The sequence below is a fragment of the Auxenochlorella protothecoides genome (assembly GCF_000733215.1).
Source record: "Auxenochlorella protothecoides strain 0710 unplaced genomic scaffold scaffold90, whole genome shotgun sequence".
NCBI classification, from domain to species: Eukaryota; Viridiplantae; Chlorophyta; class Trebouxiophyceae; order Chlorellales; family Chlorellaceae; genus Auxenochlorella; species Auxenochlorella protothecoides.
The window spans coordinates 312,892-328,958 of record NW_011934476.1 but is presented as its reverse complement, the minus strand read 5'-3'; the positions used below and the strand labels follow the sequence as shown (position 1 = coordinate 328,958).

At 62.7% G+C, this 16,067-nt stretch overlaps 6 protein-coding genes across 6 annotated transcripts in view; 4 read left to right on the top strand and 2 right to left on the bottom strand.

Moving 5' to 3' along the window:
- Positions 1 to 1,982, top strand: part of F751_6580 (1,4-alpha-glucan-branching enzyme 2, chloroplastic/amyloplastic) — a gene marked incomplete at both ends in the record, with an annotated part of 8,456 nt that extends 6,474 nt beyond the window's left edge. The window contains 7 exons of the mRNA XM_011403808.1: positions 7 to 93; positions 216 to 319; positions 537 to 822; positions 1,037 to 1,115; positions 1,264 to 1,319; positions 1,492 to 1,572; positions 1,818 to 1,982. Of these exons, the coding sequence (XP_011402110.1) occupies positions 7 to 93; positions 216 to 319; positions 537 to 822; positions 1,037 to 1,115; positions 1,264 to 1,319; positions 1,492 to 1,572; positions 1,818 to 1,982 (858 nt within the window). The remainder of the gene's footprint in view (positions 1 to 6; positions 94 to 215; positions 320 to 536; positions 823 to 1,036; positions 1,116 to 1,263; positions 1,320 to 1,491; positions 1,573 to 1,817) is intronic.
- A 790-nt stretch (positions 1,983 to 2,772) lies between these two features.
- Positions 2,773 to 4,062, top strand: F751_6579 (RTF2-like protein; the record flags this gene model as incomplete). The annotated part of the gene is made up of 4 exons (XM_011403807.1): positions 2,773 to 2,799; positions 2,908 to 3,124; positions 3,352 to 3,464; positions 3,658 to 4,062. The coding sequence occupies 4 exons, from the start codon at positions 2,773 to 2,775 to the stop codon at positions 4,060 to 4,062; spliced, it is 762 nt and encodes a 253-aa protein (XP_011402109.1).
- Positions 4,063 to 4,235: 173 nt separating this feature from the next.
- F751_6578 (3-hydroxyisobutyryl-CoA hydrolase, mitochondrial) lies at positions 4,236 to 6,696 on the bottom strand (the record flags this gene model as incomplete). The annotated part of the gene is made up of 8 exons (XM_011403806.1): positions 4,236 to 4,325; positions 4,560 to 4,764; positions 5,017 to 5,130; positions 5,278 to 5,456; positions 5,619 to 5,742; positions 5,881 to 6,092; positions 6,427 to 6,507; positions 6,670 to 6,696. The coding sequence occupies 8 exons, from the start codon at positions 6,694 to 6,696 to the stop codon at positions 4,236 to 4,238; spliced, it is 1,032 nt and encodes a 343-aa protein (XP_011402108.1).
- Positions 6,697 to 7,386: 690 nt separating this feature from the next.
- On the top strand, positions 7,387 to 8,991 carry F751_6577 (Translation initiation factor eIF-2B subunit alpha; the record flags this gene model as incomplete). The annotated part of the gene is made up of 5 exons (XM_011403805.1): positions 7,387 to 7,502; positions 7,665 to 7,801; positions 7,988 to 8,115; positions 8,260 to 8,393; positions 8,649 to 8,991. The coding sequence occupies 5 exons, from the start codon at positions 7,387 to 7,389 to the stop codon at positions 8,989 to 8,991; spliced, it is 858 nt and encodes a 285-aa protein (XP_011402107.1).
- Positions 8,992 to 9,309: 318 nt separating this feature from the next.
- Positions 9,310 to 12,711, bottom strand: F751_6576 (T-complex protein 1 subunit delta; the record flags this gene model as incomplete). The annotated part of the gene is made up of 9 exons (XM_011403804.1): positions 9,310 to 9,455; positions 9,622 to 9,763; positions 10,045 to 10,363; positions 10,534 to 10,592; positions 10,797 to 10,916; positions 11,140 to 11,244; positions 11,572 to 12,147; positions 12,431 to 12,536; positions 12,659 to 12,711. 9 exons carry the CDS (start codon positions 12,709 to 12,711, stop codon positions 9,310 to 9,312), a joined length of 1,626 nt encoding a protein of 541 aa, XP_011402106.1.
- A 441-nt stretch (positions 12,712 to 13,152) lies between these two features.
- Positions 13,153 to 16,067, top strand: part of F751_6575 (Phosphatidylinositol 4-kinase beta 1) — a gene marked incomplete at both ends in the record, with an annotated part of 7,437 nt that continues 4,522 nt past the window's right edge. Inside the window, 7 exons of the mRNA XM_011403803.1 lie at positions 13,153 to 13,295; positions 13,420 to 13,606; positions 13,767 to 13,868; positions 14,069 to 14,410; positions 14,504 to 14,684; positions 14,942 to 15,467; positions 15,726 to 15,981. Of these exons, the coding sequence (XP_011402105.1) occupies positions 13,153 to 13,295; positions 13,420 to 13,606; positions 13,767 to 13,868; positions 14,069 to 14,410; positions 14,504 to 14,684; positions 14,942 to 15,467; positions 15,726 to 15,981 (1,737 nt within the window). The remainder of the gene's footprint in view (positions 13,296 to 13,419; positions 13,607 to 13,766; positions 13,869 to 14,068; positions 14,411 to 14,503; positions 14,685 to 14,941; positions 15,468 to 15,725; positions 15,982 to 16,067) is intronic.

The window sequence follows — 16,067 nt, the reverse complement described above, 5'->3', positions numbered from 1 at the left end:
CCCCAGCTGCTTTCTGAGTATGATGATTACTCATGGAACATGGGCAACCTCACACACACCATGACCAACCGGCGCTACGCCGAGCCCTGCGTGGTGAGCTGGCTGGCGCTGGGGCAGGGGGGCTGTTCGGTCTGCAAATGGTGGCATCCCCGGAAGCAGCCCCGTCCAGCATCCTCCGTCCGCCCACCTCCTCGGTGCCCCTCGCCCTCGCACAGGGGTATGCGGAGTCCCACGACCAGGCGCTGGTGGGGGACAAGACCATCGCCTTCTGGCTGATGGACAAGGACATGTACGAGCGCATGTCCCTCTCCGGACCCAGGTGAGTGGACTGTGGGTGTGGGTTGGGCAGCTGGGACCGATGGGGGGAAACAAGGAAGGCCTGCCGCCCTTTGGCCCTGTCTGCTTCAGACCAAGGCCCCACGAAGCGACGCTGCCACCCCAGGGCTCTGTATAGGCCACCTGCCTCCGCTGCTCCACCGATCCCACCTTGACACCTCCCCCCATAAGTCCCATCCCCCCACTCCCAACCCAACCAGCTCTGGCGCGGTGGACCGCGGCATCGCGCTGCACAAGATGATCCGCCTGATCACCATGTGCCTGGGGGGCGAGTCCTACCTCAACTTCATGGGCAACGAGTTTGGCCACCCCGAGTGGATCGACTTCCCACGTGACGACACCTACGACACCAGCACGGGCGCCTTTGTCCCCGGCAACGGCGGGTCCCTGGACAAGTGCCGCCGGCGCTGGGACCTGGCCGACGACCCCAGCCTGCGCTACAAGTTCATGGCCGCCTTTGACCGCGCCATGAACCACCTGGACAAGGTGTGCGCCGGCTGGGTGCCTTTCTTGACGGCGTTTGTTCTCGGGGGCTGGGGTAGGAGGCGTTTGCGGTGAAGATGGCGTGAACCTTCTCGCGGCCAAGGACCCTGCTGCGGGGTGAGCAGGCCGACAGGGAGCGGGCCTGTGCCTTCATCCCGGGGGCCGAATCGACATGCGCAGGCCCGTTGAAGCCAGTCACACCCCCATCACCCCGCAGGCGTATGGCTTCGTGGCAGCGGAGCACCAGTGGGTGTCGCGCAAGGACGAGGGCGACAAGGTCATTGTGGTCGAGCGGGGTGAGTAGCTGTTGGAATGCGGATGTGTGTGCGGATTCCAATAGATAGTGCGGAGTAAGCATGAACCCGAACACAGCTGCTGGCTGGCCTGCGGGATGCAGAGCCCTGCCCTGAGCTCACCTGCCACTGCGCCCACCTAATCTTGCAGGGGACCTCATCTTCGTGTTCAACTTCCACCCCGTGTCGTCCTTCACCGACTACAAGGTCGGCGCATACAAGCCCGGCCCATATAAGGCGAGGAGGGGGAGACGGGGGGTTGTGCAGGGCAGCCCCTGCAAAATCAGGTGGCTTGTAAGTGGGGCCCTTGATGCCGGCCCATTGCCTGCCCACATCCGCCAGCCGTTCATCTCCCCTTCCTTTCCCACCCTCGCTCCAGATTGTGCTGAGCAGTGATGAGGAGGTGTTTGGTGGGTACACCAACGTCAGCAAGAAGTATGACGCCGAGATCCACACAGAGGTGAGTGAGCTCACGCGGATGTACTGTTGGGAAGGGATCTGTTCTGGGGAATCTTGTTGAAGACTGAATCAGCCGGGTGTGGCGGCGGCTACCTGATGCCTCCAGGGTGCAGCGGGCACTGCTGACTTTCCTGCTGCGCAGAGCTGGGACGAATGTTGCACTCAGTAATGTTGTACCCTTCAAGCACCTGGTAATCCTCCTTCCCATGACTCTCACCCGCCACTCCCCTGTCCCCCTGCCCGCAGGAGGGCAACTACGACAACCGCCCACACTCCATGAAGGTGTATGCGCCGTCACGCACAGTGGTGGTCTATGCACCCGCAGACACCACCGACGCCAAGGCCGACTCCAAGCCCGAGGGCATCCCCGGGCTCGGAGTCAAGGGAGTTGGGCCCTACTTTGCCGTGTGAGGGGCGGTGCACCGCATGCTCACTCCCCTCTGAATCCCCGTCTTCTTTTTGGCAGTGAATGATTGACTTTCCCGAGAGGCCTCCCACCGAGAGTCAGCGTTTGGAAGGTCAATTGCGAGAAAGGATGTGCACAATGCTGCTGCATGGCCACTGTTCTTTCTCATGCTCGGTCCCGTGCCTCTGTCAAGTCGCCATCAGCATGGGTGCTGTTGTGTTCGAGGGGAAAGGGGGCGCGGGCGCGAAAAGTTCCTTGTCGTTGCGGGTATGTTGAAGAGTGCGATACCGATCCCTTCGACGACAATTTTGACCCATCCAGACTACAAAGGACGCCAGAATACCCCACGGTGGCGTCGCAAGCGACGGCACCGAGCGATATTGCAAGAGCACATCCTCACATAAGTCAGCAGCGGGTCCGCACCATGCAGCTCTTTGTCCGGCTGAATGACCATGAGCATGTCGTGAACGCATGCCCTCGTAGTGATTCAAAGGAGGTCATCTCGCTCCTCTGCGCCACCAGCAATCCTGGACCGTCTTATGAGGGACTGGTGAGTGGGGTTGCTGTATTTTGGCGGAGAATCAGGACAGACGCAACGCCATTTCATCATAACTCGACTGGAATTTGTTTGATTCATCACCACAGGTTGTCCGGCACAATGGCCGCAGCTTGGAGACCAGCCTGGAGGAGGCAGGGGTGAAGCCATGGGATGTTCTCGAGATCCTCCCTCGTCTGCTTGGAGGGGGCGGGGATGGAGGTGCCACCGGGGCCGAGTCGCGATCTTGCTACCTCGAGATGTACCTGGGGCGCAAACCAGACAAGGTAGGACGAGGGTAGGCTGCTTGACACCCTGAAGCGGGAGGGCTGGGAGGGATCACATCAGGCCTCTGCTCATGTTCTCCTGCCCTTCCTTTGCCACATTTCGCTCAGGTGAATCCTGAAGAAGAGAGGCTAGCACGTTGGACCACGTGTCACCTGTCTGGCGAGCCACTGAGTCGCCCCATTGTGGCGGACGAGCTGGGGAACCTGTTCAACAAAGAGGCCTTGCTACAGGCCCTGCTCTCCAAGTCGCTGCCGACAGGTTTGAAGCACATCCAGGGTCTGAAGCATGTCGTGGAATTGAAGCTGGAAGAGGCCGGCTCGAAAGGTCTGGGAGTTGGTGCAGGGTACAGGATTGGTGAGGGACTGAACTGAACCGGTATGGGGCCCAGATTCTGCTTTCTCTCTGATGCCCACCCAGTCTGCAGCCAATGGCAACAAAAGCAGGTTGTCACCTTGGACATTTACATGCTCAAGCCATATGCATGGTGCAACATGTGCAGGACCTCACATCTGCATTCCCTTAGTAACCATGTCCCCTCTTTCCACTGACAGGCGGCAGCGCTCATTTCGTCTGTCCTGTCACGGGTCTGGACTTTAATGGCAAGGCCCGGTTCCTCATCCACTTCAAGACGGGGCTGGTCGTGAGCGAGCGTGGCTGGAAGGAGGTGAGGGGTGTGTAAGGGCTGATGGTCCTGATAATGGAGTGTGTTCTGTCTGGTGTCAAGAGGCTTCTGTAGCAAGCCGCTATCACGAAATGGCATGCTGCCTGTTGCTGGCCTTCTGGTCAGTAGTGGTTGCCTGAGCTCATACCTATTCCAAGCACAGTCTAGAACTTCCCCCTGCCAATTCCATTCCCAGGTCCCAAAGGTAGTGGAGGAGCTGGCCGCCTCCCCGTGCACTCCTGAGAGCTGGATCCCAGTGAACCCCACCGGGGAGGAGGCCGCCGCCCTGGTCTCGGCCCTGGCTGCACGGCGAGAGGCGCAGCGCGCCAGCAAGAAGGAGAAGCGCGCCGTGGGAGTGGCCGCCAGCAACGGTGGCACGGGCGAGACCGCGGCCGAGCCAGGATCCAAGCGCGCCGGACCCCCGACCGCCACGCTGCCCGCCGCCCTGGCGCCCAAGAAGTCCAAGGTGTCGGAGCTGGCCCCTGCCAACGCCAACAAGAAGATCTGGAACAGCATCTTCACACATGCCAGTGGCCTGGGTCCTGCCGCCGACGGCTACATGCTGCGTGGCACAGCGTCGCGTGGCATGAAGATGGCCTGATGCGCTTGTGACACTGACCTTGTGCCAGACGCCTCTGTCGAGCCCTGTCCTGCCAGCCTGACGAGGCTCTTTCCTTGTACATGCTTCCAATGACACTTGTCTGGTCACAATGATGTGGCCACAGGAGAAAAGGTACAATCAGATCCTCACCAGCGTAGATCCTTGGTGCTCTTCTAGAGCTTTGCACTGCCGTGTGTGGGAAGGTTGAGGTCGGGAATGCCTGCTGGCCTCTCGAAGAAGGAATGCACATACTCGTCCGTCACCTGCAGTGAGTTGTGATATGTGTGGAGGGTTGATGACAGGTGGGCACGATGGATTAATAACATGGCCAAAGGGGGCAAGGCAGGGGGACAGAGGGGCGTGGTTTGGCAGTACAAGGGTTACAAAGCAGCCGCAGGAAACCCAATGCTGACTTGCAAGAAACAATCATGAGGGATCGCTCTCTAACTGCCCAAGCTTCTTTCCCCTTTCTCCCTCTCCCCAACCCCTTCCCTCACCTCTGCGAGCGTGGCTGGGTTCCACTGCGGCTTGTTGCACCGGTCTATGAGCATCGCCCGCACACCCTCCACGAAGTCGCTCCTGGGGTTCAGTAGAACGTTGTGCACCATGCGATTCTCCATCGACAGGCACTGGGCCAGGTTGGGGAGAGCGGCGCCCCTCCTCAACTGCTCAAAGGTCACCTTCTGGCTCGTGGGAGAGCCCCTGCGCAACGATTGTAGGTGGAGGGATGGTTATTGAGTTTGCTGACGGCTGGATCTCATTCGAAGGGATGTCGTTTGTTGGCAGGCAGGAAGGGGAGCGGGGATCTAAAAGTGGACCTACGGCAGGGTCCCCTCACCAATTGCAACTCCATCCAGCCCTCCCTTTGCTCAGAATTCACCACCCCCTCTGTCACCGAAAGGTTTCATCCCCCTCCCCCTCTGGGCCCCCCCTTCCTCCCCAAAGGATGCATACTTGCATATGAGGTGGAGCACCCCCCTTGCCCAGGTCTGGTTAGCATGTTGCTCCAGTGCTGCATAAACCTCCTCCACACTTTTCCGCCCAACAAATGCGGCGTCAATGTCCCGCCTGACCTCGAGGGGCGGGGGGGGGGGCAGAGGACACGGTTCATCAGAGCTGCTTGCTTCATGGTGAGTGTCAAGCCTTCGGCCATTGCGCAGAGGAGCAAATCAAGCCCAGCCCTAGATCCTCCGTCCCAAACATCCGCCAGCTCACCTCTGGGCGGCCAGCTCCCCGGCTGGAACTTGTGTGCGAGCCTGGAAGCTGTCCAGCAGCTCGCCGATGCTCTGCTTGGAGGCCCCATGCCCCAGCCCCTGGATGGCCGCTTCCAGCTCCGGCAGCAGCGCAGAGGGGAGGTAGTGTGTGGCCAGCGTGGCATGCTTCACATCCGCTCCCTGGGGAGGGGTGGAATAGGAGGCCAGGGATGATTGATCGCCAGCCGTCTTATGATTTGGTGGCAGCTAACCTCTCCCGAAACCATCATGCAAGCCCAAACAGGCCACCAGAGATCTATCCCGACCCCATAGAAGAGCGCCCCAGGCCCAAGCCCTGTGCACCTTGAGCCGTGCGCCGGAGAGGGCCATGTACAGGCCTGTCCCGCCCGGCAGCCTGGGCAGGTAGAAGGAGCCGCCCACGTCGGGGTACAGGCCAATGGCGCACTCTGGCATGGCAAAAAGGGTCCTGTATGGGGTGCAGTGGGGTGAGGTGGGATGAGGAGCGGTGGCAGGGATGGCCATGGCTTGCCGCACTGGCTTCAAGCAGAGCAAAGAGCACGCGGCACGGCACCGGGCAGTCACATGTAGGTCCACCTGCCCTCACCTCTCCGTGGCCACGCGGAAGGTGCCGTGCACCGAAACCCCGGCCCCGCCGCCAAAGGTGATGCCGTCGATGAGGGCCACGTGGGGCTTGCGCAGGGTGTGGATGAGGTGGTCCAGCAGGTACTCGGTCTGGAAGAAGTCAGACCCCGCCTGCGTGTCGCCGGCCATCGCTCGCTGCGCCACCTGTTTAACATCGCCCCCGGCGCAGAATGCCTAGGGAGGATCAAGCACGGGAGATATGTGGGCAAGTGGGGCTTTTAGGTATCGTAGAGCAGGGCAAACAGGCGTACGGTATAGTACTCCTCTCCCAATCAGGCTTGATGACAGGGGCCTAGGCTGCTTCACCTTTTCGCCTGCGGCTTTGAGGACGACACAAGATACTTCTGACGAGGCATCCCAGTCAGTGTAGATTTTCAGTAGGGTTCTGACCTGAGTTATGAGGCATTGCAAGGTCGGAGTAGGGTGATGGGTGCTGCATCAGGCCCAGAGGCTCTGGGCAAACAGTGGTGGACATTCCAGCAAAGCACCCCCTGCCATGTTACCATACCATGTTTGTGTTGAGGGCATTGAGAGCTTTTGGTCTGTTCAGGGTAGCTATGGCCACCCCATTGGTGACCTCGTGCAGGATCTAGTCGAAGGGAGGGGTGGGAAAGGTGGGTGAGGGTCGCCTCATCCTCCTACAATCTAAAGCTGGAGGAAACCCTGGTTCCGGTGCTGCATCCGGGATCCCGCCCGCGGCCCAGCGTCCTGCAATTGCTTTCAATTGACTCGACTCATTCCTGAAACACACCTCGTCGGAGCTGGTGGAGGTCGACATGGTCGCTGATTGGTCTGGGAATCGGTAGGTACGAGCCAGGCACCGAGGAGCTCCTGACGCGACAGGCCTGGCGTAAGCGCTCCCAGTAAGAACTCCTATCAATACGGAGCGCAGCATGTGCGATCCAGTCACCTCAGTGAGTCTGACAGGTGATAGGAAGGTCTAAGCGCTTTGGGCGGGTGTGATCTCGCAGAGGTCGTTGCCTAATGCAGCCTTCAGATGCCCCTCGAATCCGACTCAGCCTACGCAGACCAGGGCGCGCTCGTCCATCGCGCGCCTACTCCTGGACATGCCTGATCACACCGCGACAAGCATACTAAGTGCGGACTGCACATTGGAAGTGCTTTCACAATACAGACATCTCCTCGCGGCATTCGAATGGTAGCAAGGGCCTGAAGGAAGCTCGGAAGCGCGGCGGAGGGCCAGGGCACGATGCTGCGAAACACGTCCTCTGGGGCGTTGCCTACTGCATTCCGTCCGAGGGGTCCCTTCTCCTCCCAATCCGGAGATGGTGAGGGCTCGTCCTGCAGAGATTCTGGTCTGCATTGGATCACCGCTTACAGTGGTATGTATACTTTGTACACTGTCTCGGCATCACTCGCCCACTCACCTTCGCTCGATCCAGTGACGTATGTGAACGCGGAGGCAGTGGTCAGGGAATTCCATGAGGCCCTGGCCCGTTCCAGTGATATGGCCGTGGCGGTGGCTGCCATTACAGCCCTCACTTCCGTCATTCGGTCCAGCTCGGCCTCCACTGTGATGGGGCTGGAGAAGGAGCTCAAGGACGCAGCCAATGCCCTACAAAGGTGGGGTTCCTGGGGAGTCAACGTGAGAGCGTTTGACCTGCGTGCAACTTGCCATGCATCTCAAAGCCCTGAATGGGTCCATGTGCTGACAAGGTCCTGCCCATAAATCCTCGCCCGGTAAATCCTCGCCTCCCTCCTTACCGTCACCGACACTCCCCACAGATGCAACGACACAGCCATCTCCCTCAAGGCAGGGTGTGACCTATTTCTGAGGTATACAACCCGGACATCTGCCTTGGAGCTGGACAATTTTGCGATGGTGAAGAAGAAGCTGATCGAGAGGGGTCGCCACTTTGCAGGTGAGCTACCTGTCGTAGTGAATGGTAACTGCTGACAGTGGCCAGCTATGGGAAGATCCAGATACTGAAAGTGTCTTCTTTACTTCAGCCACTTGATTGCCTGGATATGAAGTATCTAGGTGTTTACTGCTCCGAAATGGGTATCGTCAGTGTTTGACTGCGGCCCCGCTCCCAATCTCTTCGCAGACACCTCGAAGCGGGCGCGCGCTGCGATTGCTGAGCAGGGTCAGAGGTTCATCCGGTCAGGATTCACCGTGTTGTGCCACGGGTACTCCCGCGTGGCACTGGCGGTGCTCAGGAAGGCCGTCGCAGCGGTGAGGGGATGCCATTGTGCGGGCTTGGGGCGCTGCTAGACTTGGCGGGTTGCTGTTCTACTGAAATTTCAATACGTTGGCACCTGGAGGAGGCTAGCCCTGGCGTCCTGAGGCTCCGGCCTGCCTCCCCTTCCAACCACGCAGGGCACCCAGTTCAATGTGATTGTGACAGAGGGCCGCCCCGACGAGACCGGGATCACAACCGCACGCGCGCTCAAGGACTCGGGCGTGCCCACCTCTCTCGTCCTGGACAGTGGCGTGGGTTATGTAATGGAAAAGTGCGTGGTGTGCGAGGACTTTGCTGTGATGCTTGGACCCTGGCCAGGCAGCTGGGAGGAGGGGCCGCGCTGGTCATGCTGGATACCATGCTCCTGGCTGGGCCTGCCAGCCGGGCTCTTGCTGCTCTGCCGCGACCCTCCTGTGCCCTCCCCTTCACTCCCCTTCTTACCCCCACTTCCTCTTCCCTGCTCCCTCTCCTATCCCACAATCATACTCCCCCATCCCAGCTTCCCCACTTTCCTCCTCCTTGCCAGGGTGGACATGGTGCTGGTGGGCGCCGAGGCAGTGGTGGAGAACGGCGGCGTGATCAACAAGCTGGGCACCTACCAGATTGCGATCGCGGCGCGGGCGCACTCTGTCCCTCTCTACGTGGCGGCCGAGTCGTACAAGTTCGCGCGCCTGTACCCGCTGAGTCAGCGCGACCTGCCCCTGGAGCGCAAGCAGATCGACTTTGGCCCGCTGCTGCCGCCCCAGGTGGCGGTGGACAACCCCTCGCGCGACTTCACGCCGCCGGCCTACATCTCCCTCCTTTTCACCGACCTGGGCGTGCTCACGCCCGCGGCAGTCTCCGACGAGCTCATCCAGCTGTACAGTTGAGGAGCCTGGCGGCGTAGATCGGGCCGAGATGCTGGGGGATTGGCAGCTCCTCTACAGGTGCCATGCTCGTCTGGAGGTGGGAGGTGCGAGCGTCCTTGCCGGGTCCCTCACAGTGCAGCGATGCAGGACGCAACGGTGCAGATGGAATGGCGGCTGAGACCGTCTGAGTCACTTGCCGAAGGCTGCAGGAGGCCATGGCGCTGGTGCCCGGACCCCTTTCCCTGCTGGTTCAATCTGCCACACGCAGCCAGTAGCACCCCCTGTCACTGCCACCCTGCTGCGTTATACAAGAAAAGGAGGAAGCAGCCTGCCAGGGGCCTATCGGACGGGCACAATGTCGTCGATCTTGAGGATCATGCGCACGCACTCCGTGGCCAGGGAAAGCGCAGAGGAGGTCACCAGCAGGGGCTGCACCACCTTCTCCTCCAGCATGTCCGTCACCGACCCCTTGCGCACATTGATGCCTGGGAGGGCGGGTAGATGGGGTCATGGATGAGTCAGGAGGTTGGCTGATGGGGAGGAGGCGTCGGTGATCATGGGCCCAATCTTTGCATGACAAACATTGGAGGCCTTGGAACAGTCAGTCCAGCCACCCATCAGCCTCATGTGCTGAAAACAACATCAAGTCACCGTGGTGTTGGTGCCCTGCGGCATGCAGCCGCCGCAGCTCGGTCACCACCTCGATGGGATTCATGCCCGCATTCTCCGCCAGGGTGCCCGGGATGATCTCCAGGGCCTCGGCAAACGCCCGCACGCACACGCTCTCCATGCCCTGCAAGGGTGTAGTGTTTGAGGGGGGGGTCATAGCAGATGGGTATTGGACACGAGTCACTGCCAAGGCACATGAAGAGACGGTGCCCCTGGCGCAGCCTCCTCCCTCGATCTCCACCTCGATACCCAACCTCACAACCAGACGCCGTCCCAAAATCCCAGGACAATGTAGGCTGCACCAACTGATGTCCCTCAGCCAACAATACACGCCTGACACAACACACCCCTACAACATTCCTAACCCCCCACCACCACCCCAATACCTCCAAAACCCTTGCTCACCACCAGGGTCTTGGCCCATTGGCCCAACTTGACGGCCAGCTCGATCTCCGGCGACCCGCCGCCGGCGATGAGGAACCGCTTCTGGACCAGGCAGCGCACGACGCAGAGCGCGTCGTGCAGGGAGCGCTCCGCCTCCTCCAGCACCAGCGAGTTGGAGCCGCGGAGGAGCACGGTGGCGGTCGCTCCGCGCGCCTCGATTCCCGTCACCTTGACCACGCGGCCCGAGCCGACGGGCACCTCCTCCACCAGGCCCGCGCTGGCAAGCTTGTCGGCGCGCATGTGGTCCACGTGCGCAATGGGCGAGCAGCCCAGCGTCTTGCTGCATGGTTGGGGTGGCAAGGGAAGGGTGTGAGGTGTGTGTGTGAGTGTGTGTGTGTGTGTGTGTGAGAGAGAAGATGGCGGAGCATGGCGTGGGCATTGCTTGAGAGTCTAAAGGCATGAGCCATGGATGTGCTCGACGCCCAGCTTCTCCCAAACCAGCAGCCCCACCTAATGAACTCGATGTCTTCGCGCTCAATGTCCTTCACCACCATGATCTTGGCCTTGGCCTGGGGCAGCGTAAAGAGGCAGTGTGAACGGGTACAAGCAGGGGTGGGAACAGGGAAGAAATCATGCCCTCCAGACAGGATGCAGACTTGGGCGTGAGTTCCTGTGCTCTTGTTGCTGAGGGCACCCCCTGACACAAACAGCTACCCTGCTCGGCGCATGCACCGACACATCTCAACAGCCATTACATGACCCCACACTCGCACCAGGTAGTGCAGGGAGAGGTCGGTGACGGCGTCGCGCAGGATGGACTTCTGGATGAGCAGGACATTGGCGCCAGAGGCCCTGATCTTCTTCACCAGCTGCAGGATGTAGTTGCGCTCCTCCTGCTCATGTGATGTGAGTGGGGACGGGGTCGGAGGGTGTGTGTGCGAGCCCATGGGAGGAAAGTGCGGGACAACTGCAGAAAATGAGCGGGAACTGCATGCTCTCTGGTACGCCGGACATGACTGCGCCAACAGGCAAACCCATTCATGGTCAGTTTGTGCTGGCCTTTCCAGAATCATATCAGTCGGTGCTCCACAAGGTTCCAGCCTTCGAAGACGCTACGGGTGCATACCCATTCCTACTCGCCTTCAGGATGCGGTCCATCTGTGCATAGTCGCTGATGATGACATTGTTCTCGATGTCGGACTTGGGGGGGGAGACTTGGAACTGTAACATGGTACATGGGACGATGGGTGAGGGAAGGGATGGGAAATTTGGGCAGTGCACAGCAGTGTGTGGCTGTGCAGCCAGGGGGCAGGCCCTCCATCGCTCCTCCTCCTGGTGCTCCAAGCCCAGCCTCCTCGCACTGATGCAATGCTTTGAGTATCTGAAAAAACGTAACCCTCCGACAGCGGCGAGATTCTGGAGCTCAGTCCAACTGTTTTGCGGATTGGTGCCGTCCCTCATCCCCGATGCCATTCTTTACACACTGCCAACCCCCCTCGGCCCTTCGTCTCCTCCCAGATTCACAACCCTCCTCCCCTCTAAAGCCACCTGGATGAGCGCAATCTTGGCGTTCTCGATGCGTGTGGGACCGCTGGCAGCCTTTGCCGCGCGCTGGTCCAGCACCAGGCCATCCACCATCTCGCTGTCGTCGATGGTGCCACCGACCTTGGTCACCAGGCGTACGTCCCGCAGGTCGGTGGCCTCGGGGCGGGCAGGGTCGGAAACGGCCAGGATGCAGTCGGCGGCCATGGGGGAGAGGAGGGAGGAGTACTGGTGCACGACCTTGGAGGAGAGGGAGGTGTTGGCAGCGCGGACCAGCGCGTCGCGGTCCCCCGCCGCCACGGGCAGCGCAGCGGCCTCCAAGAAGCCCAGCGCACGGCCCACGGCGAGGTTGAAGGCGTCGGAGATGATGGTGGGGTGCACGCCGCGCTCCAGCAGCTCCAGCGACTTCTTCAGCAGCGCGCCGGCCAGCACCGTGACTGAGGTGGTGCCGTCGCCGGCCACCACGTCCTGCGACTTTGCCAGCTCCACCAGCATCTTGGCCGCCGGCTGCTCCACCGTCATTTTGTTCAGGATGGTGGCGCCGTCGTTGGTGATGATCACGTGGCCGTCAGCCTGAGCCACCTGCAATGTGAAAAGGTCAGTTTGTGTTGTAGGGGTTGGGGGGTATTTGGTGGGTGGAGGGAGGGGACGCGTAAGGGGGGGCCAGAAGGGGGCGGTCCTGGTATGCAGGCAGCATGCAGGGCGAGCGCCTGGGGATCCAGCCCATGCCAGGGATGGCCAACATGGGATGGCCTCTGGAAGCCAGAGGTATGGCTTCTACAGCACGCTCGCCACGGGCTGCAAGGCTGCAGGCCAGGCATGCCCGGCCGCCCACCTAGTCCACAACCCCCCAAAGTCCCCGCACCATCTTGTCGGCGCCGCGGGGCCCCAGGGAGGTGCGGATCGCATCTGCCACGGCCTTGGCGGCCTCGATGTTCATCAGTCGCACATCCTTCTTGTTCGCATTCTCCCTGCGAATGGCCAGGCAGGGCAGGCAGATTGCAGGCCCGCTCACTCTTCCGTGGCCCAGGTGAGGCTCGACACCCTACAAGCCATACCCTACAATAGCATCCACCTCAGTCCACCTGCCCACCTGAGGAATTCACCCTTCCGAGCTGCAGGTGCTGCTGCGGTGGTCCCCGCCATCACCTGATCACCCGAGCAAACGTGGCGCCAAAGCCCGGTACTGGTCAACTTGTCTTGGAGATAACAGACTTGTATTCGATCTGGTTGCTCGAGGCAGTTCGGCCTCCTGTGGGCGCAGGCCAAGGAGTCCTGGTCGGGTGGGTCTGCCCATGCCGCTTCAAGCGCCTGGAGAAGAAAGGGCAGCCAAAGGTAACCTGCTCGTAATGCTCGCCGGGGCGCTCGCGACCGGGTGCCACCTCTATACGAGCAGCCATTACCTGCCTGACCGCGCGAAGCTGAAACCAGGTCAATTCACGGCCGAGCCGAAAAGCACGTTGGCCGAGTCGTCCATTCCCGTTCGAACGACTGAGCTGCACCTGGCGAGGCCGCTGTCATTGACCTCATCCCATGGCGTGGCTGCGCTGACGCATGGCAGAGACACGACCAAAACAGAGTATCAGGATGCCGAGTTTCACCAAGGCCCTGCCCCGCCTCGGAGGGGCGCTGGTGCCCAAACCCGCGTCGAGCGTGACAGAGTCGGGCAAGTCGGACTTGCTCATGCGCTTCTTCGAGAGCGAGTGGTTTGACACCTGGATAGCACTAACGTGAGTCTCGAATCCTGGCGAACAGAAGAAGGCGCATGCAGCCTGTCGGGGCACGCGCTGGTCTCGGCCGCGGTGGGAAGGTCATTCCAAACTCCGGCCCGGCCCCCTGCCCCCCTCTCCCCAGGTACCTCTACAAGAGCAGCTCCCCCGGGGTCCAGGACTACCTGTGCAACCGTTTGTACACCCTGCCTGAGAGGGAGGTGGAAAAGTACCTCTCCCAGCTCACGCAGCTGTGCATGATCCGGCCCAACAGCTCGCTGGAGAGGGTGATCATCGACCTGTGCTCCCGCTCCCTCCGCATCGCGATCAAGGTGAGCGTTGCAAGGCGATGCCATGGACGCCGCAGGCATGGAGTTAGGTGTCCTGGGCTGTGCTTTTCCGCCGCGGCCTGTGTTTTCCTGGTCGATGAATGCCGCTACAACACGTCAACGACTCCCCTTCTCAGCATCGCAACCATGCCCACCCATGCAGACGTACTGGCTGCTGCTGGCCATCTCCCAGGACAATCCGCACGACCTGCATGTCATCGCGCTGCGGGATCGATGCGAGCAGGCGGCCCTGGAGGGGACGTGGGTGAGTGTGAAGGACGATGAGTGGGGCGCTGCCCGCAAGGGCCCCGCAGTGATGGGCATCCTGGCTCTGCTGCCTGGCGAGATTGTAATTCCCGCGAACTCGCGCGTCCACTACAATGTCCTGCCCAAGCTCTGGATGGCCCATCTGTCCCCTGGTCCCTGCTTGACCACCCTCCCATCAATCCTCATGCACAACCACAGGACCTGCCGTTCAAGGACTCGCGCCTTCCCCCCCTCCGCATCTCCCCCTCCTTCGTGGACATGGGGCTGGCGTCCCCGCCGCGCAGCCCGCGCGGCACGCTGTCCGTCCTCTCCTCCACCCCCTCCCACGTGCCCTCCCTGCTGGGTGCGGGCGAGCGCTGGGGCTCCCCCGACCGCGACGCGCCGGGCGACACGCTTTCCCGCGCGGCCTCCCCCGACTGCGCCTCCCCCCGCCCCATGTCGCCCGACGGCTTCGGCTCTGGGGTTTACTCCTCCGTGTTCATGGACACCGGCGTGGAGGGCCTGCTGGGCTACTCAGCGCCGCAGGGTGCCGAGGCGCAGGTCGGCGCGCGGCGCGGGCGCGACGACCACGCGACACCGGCGCCCGGCCCGCGGCGCAGAGCCTCCACCAGCACCGACAGCGGTGGCCGGGAGGGGGCCCAGGCCTGGCTGGAGCGCACGCCCGCCTCCCCGGGCGCCTCCGGCACCAGCCCGGACCCGGCCTCGGCGCTGAGCCCGCCGAACTCGCCGCGGCGGCGGCAGACCACCTTTGGCGCCACCCTGGACTTCATCGACGCCCTGTGCACTGCCAGCTCTGGCCTCACCGCCTTCCCACGTGAGGGGGTGGGGAGTTGAGGGCTTATGGGCGAGGGTTTGTGTTTGAGCAGGACTGTAGACCCAGTGCCGATGAGGGTGCACCTGCACCAGCCCAGGAGCCTTGGCACAAGTCTGTCTGCCCATGCCTCGTCTCCGCCTCACGGTTTCCCTGTCTGCATGGACGCTTCTCCATGCCCTGGCTCCCATACACAGTCATCCCCCACCACCCCTCTGCTCACCCCCCCCCCCCAAAAAAAAAAAAAAACCAAATCGCAGCTGAGGACCGGGAGTGGGCGTTGCGCCAGGTGCTGGCATCCATCAACGTGCAGATCGAGGCGGCGAGCCGCAAGGGCGTTGCTGTCTGGTTCCCCATGGGCACGCGGGCGCGGCGCGTGGTGCGCTTGGCCCCGCGCGAGTCGAACCTGCTGAATAGCCGCGAGAAGGCGCCGTTTACGCTGTACGTCGAGGTGCTGGATGAGGAGGTCGCGGCGGCTGAGGGCGGCGAGGGGGCCGGGGTGGGTGGCGAGAAATTGGGCTGCGGCCCGGCCCGCAACGCGGGCGAGCCCACGCCCTCTCGCCCGCCCGCCCTGCAGCGCATGAGCTCCGAGCCGGAGGACAGCCTGACCGGCCCGGGCGACGAGGGCAGCGACAGCGGCGGCAGCTCCTCCGCCGCCGCGCTCATGGCCGTGCGTGCCAGCAGCGGGACCTACCTCGGCGCCCAGCTCTTCGGGCCCGCCCGGTCGGAGGACGCGGCGGGGGTTGACGGCGCGGTGGAGGGGGAGCCCAGCACCGCGGCACCACCGTCGCTCTCCGCGTCGGCGTCGCCGCGCGCCGGCAGCACGCCAGGCTGGGCGCCCGGCGCCGGCGCGCCCTCCCCGCGCAGCAGCCCCGCCAGCGAGCCCTCCTTCGGCTCGACCCTGGGCGCCGCGCCCGGCATCGGCGCCGGGACCTGGATCGGCGCCGCGCCGCCCTCCGCCGCTTCCAGTCCGCTGCACGCCGCAACGGCGCGCGGCGCGACCTCGGGCGCCGGCCCCCGCACGCCGTCGACCACCTTCGCCAGGCCCCACCCTGCCGACCTCGGCACGGGGCTGGACCGGGCGCTGGCGGGCCTGCGCGGCGACGCGCCGCTGGTGCGCCTGCACCTGGACGTCCTGGACGACGACCCTGCGCCCGGGTCGGAGGACGAGGACGAGCGCGGGCCCAGCGTTCTCAGCAGCACAGCCAGCAGCCTGGAGGGGGGCTGCGTCGCCGAGCGCAGTTCGGCCAGCCCCGCGCCGGGGCCCCTGCGCTGCCTGCGCCCCGCCTTTGGCCCCTCGGTGCACCCCGAGCCCTCGGCCGCGGTGGCGGTGGTGCGCGCGCGGCCGGCCAGCGCGCCGCGCGGGGACGGCCGTCTCGTCGCCGG